The following is a 7,475-nucleotide window of genomic DNA, read 5'->3' as shown; positions in this document are numbered from 1 at the left end:
TTATGTTGTCTCTTGCAACACTCCGAATGCTTGCTCCACATCTTTTCTTTGCCCTTCTTGGTATTGTGCAAATAACTTGCGTTTCTCCCCTTGTGGCTTTGAGATTGATTTGACAAATGTGACCCATTCAGGATAAATACCATCTGCTAAATAGTATCCCATAGTATAATTATTACCATTAATAGTATAATTTACCTCCGGAGTACGATCGTTTAGAATATCATCGAATACTGGAGAACGATCTAACACGTTGATATCGTTATTTGAACCAGAAACTCCAAAGAACGCATGCCATATCCAAAGGTCTGAAGATACTACAACCTCAAGTACTATAGTTGCAACCCCACGATAACCACTCATGTACATACCTTTCCACGCCTTTGGACAATTTTTCCATTGCCAATGCATGCAGTCAATGCTACCCAACATGTCAAGGAAGCCACGACCCTCCGCCATTTGTAGCAGGCGTTGTACGTCATTTGGTTTGGGTTTTCGCAAGTATTCATTCTCGAACACCGAAATGACACCTTCAACAAATTTTTCCAAGCATTCAATTGTAGTGCTCTCGCCTATGCGCACATAATCATCAACATCATCAGCTCCTACGCCATATGCTAACATTCGTATCGTAGCGGTACATTTCTGGAGTGGCGACAAGCCTCGTCTTCCAGTTGCATCAACCCTCTGTTGGAAATATGGATAGACGTTTGAGAGAGCGTCTACTATCCGAATGAACACATGTCTTCTCATTCGAAATCTCCGTCGGAAAATGTCAGCATTACACACCGGTTCATCTGCAAAGTAATCTTGAAAAAGGTGATCATATCCTACTTCTCGATCTCTGTTGATCTATCTACGAGTAATTGGGATAGAGCTTCTATCGATATCTTCGTCTTCTGAATCTTGGAGTAAATACTCATCGATCCAATTATCTACGATTGTGTTATCTTGCCGTCTTTTTTTGCCATACAAAGCCTCATTAAACATATCATCAAAATTTCTAGCCATATTTAGAAATGTAATTTTTAGCTCTCTTTCGAGGTGAGAAACAAGAATTGAAGTGGAGTTGCAAAGTCATTGATAGTTGATATTTATAAGTGTGTTTGCAATAAGTACCTTAACGGCTAGTTTTGCAACGGCTAGTTTTACAACGGCTAGTTTTACCACGGTCAATTTCATGAACAATAAAGGCACGATAATATTGACTAATTTAAAAATTTACATCAGAAGTAAATAAAACAAACTACATCATAAACCAGTAATACGCAATAAAAATAAGAACATACTACATAACTCTACGAATACAAGGAATCATTAAGTAAACCACTTGGCGATTATTTTCTCACATGCAATCTCATGAAGAGCTCATCGTTTTTCACTCACTGTAGACGTGTCAGCATTAAGTATTTACATATCCATTTCCCTTTTCCTTTCCTTGGCCATCCTTTCCATTTTCCTTTCTTTTGCTTTTATCTCCATTTCTTTAATATACCTCTGAGTTTGTAATCCTTTTTCTTTCATTGCTGCTTGAACTTGTAATTCTTGTTCTTTTATTGCCGCTTAAATTTGTAACCCATTCTCTTTGATTGCCATAATCTTTGCTCTATGTTCCTTCTCCTCTTCTCTTTCTTTTTTCCTATCCATTAGTTCATTTTCTCTAACATTCTTAATATCTTCCATGAGAGATAATTTTTTGACAACCGATGATTTTCTTTCGCTAAAATCTTCAGACATCTGTGCTTTTCCCTTACCTTTTCACTTGCTCTTCTTCGATCCTTGTGGGTGAACGGGAGAGTCCACAACGGGTTCGTCAGCCAACAGTATTTCTGGGTTTGATGAGGATGAGTATGCTCCAGTTGCACTAACCTTGGTTCTCTTTGAGCCGCCACTCTGTGTAGGTAGTTGGCTTCTCCATTTTTGCTCCAATCGAAGCATGTTCCAATGCCTCTCAAAAGTAAATTTTTTTACCATCATTTGTGGAATAAAGTTTATAAACCAACTCCTTTATGTCATCAGCATTTGAACCACTCCTTATGTTTCGACTAGCTTGATCATAGCAACCAGCAAATTGTGCAACAGTCTTGTTGATCTTATACCATCATTTCTTACATGCAACTACCCCCCTTGTCATGTCGGAACAAAATTCTACACAGTAGCTATGAATTCGACTCCAAAATATTTCCCCCTTTTGATCAGTACTAACTATAGGGTCAGTTGAAATATTTAACCACGCACTGATCAACATCTCATCCTCTTCCCAATGCCAGTGTTGAATACTATCTTGCCTCCGATCTTCAATATCATCATCATTGAGGTCGATAGCATCTAATCCACGAGGTTGGCAAAATCGGAATATTGCGAATTTAGACTAGATTGTATAGGAGTCTGAGAGGATGGGTTAGAAGAGCCACCAACACCAGATGAGTTACGTCTTGATGCACTGAATTGAGTTGGAAACGGCAAGAAAGTTGGAGTAACATTTCCGATAGAGGGGTTAAATATGGATGAAAATGGAAAATGTGTTGTTTGTGAATTTTGATTTTGCAGTTGGAATATAGAAAACTGATTATTATAAGGAGCTTGAAAATTGAAATTAGAAAGATTTTGTGGATTTGGATTTTGAAATGTATTTGGTAGTGTGATGTTTTGATTTGGAACTTGAGTGTTTGAGGTTTGAGATTGTTGGGTATTTAGAATTTGAGGAAAGTTTTGTAAGTAATTGAAGAAAGAGTTGAGTTGGTTTGGATCCATTTTTTCGAACAAAAAATAATAGTAGTAGAACTTTGATTTTGTAAACTTGGAAGAAGATGAGGAAGAGTAGTAGAGAGTGTGAGAATAGAAGTGTATCTAAGTGGTATATATAGAAATATTAATTTATTAATAATAACAGTAACATAGTAACGGCTAGTTTCCAATAGCTAATTTTACAACGGCTAGTTTTGCAACGGCTAATTTAATATAATAATAATCCTATATGTATGATGTGATGGATGCAAATTTTTTCAAAAATTTCTAGTTCTATTCCTAATTTTCAACATAGCAAAAACTAACATGAATAATTAGGACAAAATTGAACTAGGCACTATGCTATTCATAACATCTAATCACAACTTCTATCTATAAAATATATACCATGGTAAAAATACATACATACATATATATATATATATATAAACTATTAATTTTATTAATAAAATATCATTTTTTTAGAGAGACAGAGTCCCTCTGAGCAGGGCTTCTCTTGCTCCGAAGTTTGTGAAGGAACTCATTATTTATTTGCTCCAACGGTAGATCCCCCCTTTTTACTGACACACAGTAAATGAGGTTCAAAATTTTTGAACCGCTGGAGTTGCTCTTATGCATTTGTGCTTTCCTGTCTTACATTCGTCAATGTCTGCGAAGCATCACAAGAGAAATCACACAATTGTCAAACAAAAGAAAAGAAAAAAAGAATATCGGTAATAATATAATTTTATTTTATTTAATATAATATTCATAATTTTATATATATAATATCTCTAATTATATATTTATTATATGAAGAGTGCTATACATACAAGTCATTTTTGTTTATAAGTCTTACAAGTTGGGCCTAACACGCGCGTTACTGAATCATCTTCGCGTGTTTCATCTTTGTTTCCTTTTTTACGAAAAAGAAGAAGAAGAGACACAGAAAAAGAAGAAGAAAAAGAAGAAGAGGAAGAGGAAGCACGGAGAAAGAAGAAGAAAAAGAGAAAAAAAATGTGAAAACGGTGTGAATATAAATGACTTGTATGGAAAAGCGTTCTCTCTTTGCCTTCGATCTCCTTCTGTTTTTTTCGATTTTCATGGTTTCTGAAATCAAGTTTTGAAATTGTTTTGATGATGATGGAACTTCAGAAATACACCCGAATGATTACAAAAATACACCCAAATGATTACAGAAATACATCCAAAAGATTACAGAAATACCCCTAAACAGTTACAACAAAGGATTACAGAAATACACCCAAAGGATTTAAGAAATACACCCAATATAGGGGGAGACAGTATATTTCTTTTTGAAATCTTTTAATGTTTTGCTGGTTAAGGATGAGGCACATGACAGAGACAATTTAAAAAAAAATTTAGAAGAATAGTAAAATAGTACCTTGAATAATGTTTCTTCGTTTTTTCTGGTGATTTTGATGAAGGAGAAAGAGAAAACGAAAAGAGGAGAAGAAATTTCAATAAAAAAAAGAGGGAGGAAGAGGTGGTGTTGATGACGATGATAACGAGAGAGAAAAATTACGAAAAAAGAAGAAAAAGAGACACGGAGGAAGAAGAAGAAGAGGAAGAGGAAGAGGAAGAGGAAGCACGGAAAAAGAAGAAGAAAAAGAGGCACAAAAAAATGTGAAACGGCGTGAATATAAATTAATTGTATAACTTGTATTGAAAATCACTTGTATGTGAAGAATTACTCTTATTATATATAATACTATTTCATTATTCTCATGATAATTAAAGAATATGAAAAAATTTGTACAATAAAAAATTAGCTCAAAATCACTTGACAAATCCTTCAAAAAAGCTTTCTGAAGATAACGTGAAGGATTTGTCAAGTGATTTGCATGTAACAACTTGATACCATAAGTATAGATTATTATGAACTTTTAGTCTAGTTAAACTTCCCTGACATCTTTCTTTTTTCTTTCTCTTGAGAGCATATTAATAGTGTTAAATAGAAAACAATCACAAATGCAAACCTCAAGGTTCAATAAACAATGTAACAAAAAGAATAATTCCTCTGCCTTTAAGAAAAGGAGAATAACGGAAGTAGATTATGCTAGATATGTGTATTTGCAACCTTTATAGAGTTATGGCTGTCCAATGTAGTGAGAATACTCTATAGGTATCAAAGAGTTCAATTGATCTTTCGGAGATCGCATATACATGACCATTTTTTGAATTTTATTTTTTCATACCTTAGCAATATCTATTATATTTTAGGAAATACCATTTTTTTCATACCTTCGCAACCTTAATATATTGGATTTTAACTGAAGAAGCGGCGGGGGATGGTTGGGTGCGGTAAGGGTTCGGTGGAAAGGGTTGCCGTCGGAGAATACAAAAAAGAATTGGGGATAATTTTAATTAAGGATTAGAATATTAGATGGTTACAGTTAAAATCAAAATGAATAGGATTTTTGAAATTTTTTTTTTACCAAAGATAGGAATTCGCAACCTCTTAATTGAGTATAAGGAGACTATGTCGTTTGAGTTATTACTCATTGGCGAATAGGATTTTTGAAATTAGGATAAAAAAAAGTGGATTGATTTTTGTCTTTTATTTATATTGAGTCAAATAAATAGTGTATTATAAACATTGTAAAATATCCTATTGACGCTATAGAGATTTATCTTAATAACTTAATAGATCCTATATATACTTTTGTGATTTTAATCTTTATTAATTAATTAATTATTAGTCATACCAAAAAAAATTTTGATTATTGTAATTTGAAAAAGAGTAGTAGTACTAGGGAGTTAATGGCCTAAGCGTACAATGTGTACAATAGGCTAAATCTTTGGTCCATGAATAAAATGAACATCACCCATAAATCCAGAATAAACATCCGGGATACAAGGAATAATAAACATCTCATGTCATAAAATCACTCATCCCAAAAACTTAAATTGATTTTGGAGTTCACCAAGAATCGAAGCGTAACCTGACAGGACAATGTAACACTAATGGTCATATCTCTAATATTTCTTAAACCTCTATTGTACAAATTGTACGTTTAGACCATTGACTCCCTATACTTTCTCTTTGAAAAACAGTTTATTTCCTTTGCTTTTTTTTTTCACTCGAAAGTTACTAATCAATTTATTTTACTACATCTTATCTAAGCTAATGCTTCAAGCTATGGCCACTTTTTAAATGATTGTGCACGTCTAACCAAAGAAGATGTAACAAGTGTAATATCAGGACAAAAATCAATAATATTTACTAAAAAAGGACAGCAAAAACACATTGTTCTCTTAATATATTATCAATATAAATGATTGATCAAATATTTTTAACAATTTAAGATATATGAAAAATATACTAAATCTATGTATCAAATCAGAACTAAATTTAAAATCAGTTATAATTGAGATAAAGAGTTGATTCACTAATAAAAGATTGTTTTTCTTAAACTATTAAAGAAAATCAGTATTCTATAAAAATTACATAGCAATAGAATAAATCGAACCAATTACTTTTGTTACCTTTCTATGGAATTCACCTCTTCTTCTTTGCAAATTACTCTCGTTGAAGACACGGCCATCCCACAAGAGTTTTATTTCAGTGATTGCTTCTCCATCATCTTCAATTGCACAAAAAAATTGATTCAAATTATCGAACGCTCAAATTCAACTTCTGAAATTCACTTTTATAATTGAAAGCAGTATAATTGTTTTCATCCAAAAAGCAACATTTTTCTTTAAATCATCTATTTTCTTTTCATTGTCATTGTCATCATAATTTTTTGTTATAGAAAAATTCTTCAGTAACTTTAAACTCACTAAAAGATAATTTTTTAGAAATTGCATTTTTCATATGAAATAATTTTAACTCTTTAATTTCTAATTTTATGGGTGAAAAAAATAATTCCTTCTCCAACAAGTTATTATCTTTGTTGTTCGTGTTTACTATGAAATTTGACATTTGAGGAATTCCTTCTCCAAGGATTGTATTACTTTTGGTAAGGAGTTCAAAATTCAGTTACTTTCAAAAAAAAAAAGTACAACAATGCTACACAAATATAATTGACCACAATATAATATAAAATAATACTATATATCTAACTTTTTTTTTTATAATACCGAAGGATTCACCATCAAATTTATAGTGAAAAAGTATTACTATTTAATATTTACTAGTAGATTTATAAATAAAAAAGAAAATAAATATATGAAAAGAATCATTAGTTAAAAATCATTTTGTTCATTTAATTTTATTGATTTAAAATTAAAATATTTTTATTCATTTTTAATTTTTTACATATAATTAATTTTGGACACTTATTTTAACTACTCAACACGAGAAATCTGTATTTATATTCATACGAGACAACTTTTATTTTTGAATAAATTATATGAATAAATAGAATGAGAATTAATATTAAGTAGATATCTTAAATTGAATTGTTATATAATTGTCTCCTTTGTAACTCAATATAAATCAAATTAATTAAATTTAATTTACACTAAATAAATTTAATTTATCCTAAAATAAATCAAGTTTCAATTTAGTTATCTTATCTTTAAAAAATTTGAATTAAATTATTTTATCTTATCTTTTAATTAGTTTGTTAGGATTCTATTTAAATACTTTTGGTGAAACAATTTACATAATTTTATTGTGTCATTCTTTTTTTTATACTCCTTTCAACCCTTCTCTTGGGACTTTAATACTTGGAATTTATAAAATTTCCTAATCCCCCAATAACTTCTTATAATACGTTTCC

General features: G+C 31.2%; 1 protein-coding gene across 1 annotated transcript; it reads right to left on the bottom strand.

Moving 5' to 3' along the window:
- LOC127744894 (uncharacterized) lies at positions 1–1,915 on the bottom strand. The gene is made up of 2 exons (XM_052257728.1): positions 1,867–1,915; positions 1–794 (listed from the first exon to the last, which is right to left on the bottom strand). The coding sequence occupies exons 1-2, from the start codon at positions 1,913–1,915 to the stop codon at positions 1–3; spliced, it is 843 nt and encodes a 280-aa protein (XP_052113688.1).
- Positions 1,916–7,475: the final 5,560 nt, after the last annotated feature.

The sequence above is a fragment of the Arachis duranensis genome, chromosome 2 (genome assembly GCF_000817695.3).
Source record: "Arachis duranensis cultivar V14167 chromosome 2, aradu.V14167.gnm2.J7QH, whole genome shotgun sequence".
Lineage (NCBI taxonomy): Eukaryota > Viridiplantae > Streptophyta > Magnoliopsida > Fabales > Fabaceae > Arachis > Arachis duranensis.
The sequence above is the reverse complement of the archived record's forward strand: the minus strand, read 5'-3'. Positions and strand labels throughout refer to the sequence as shown.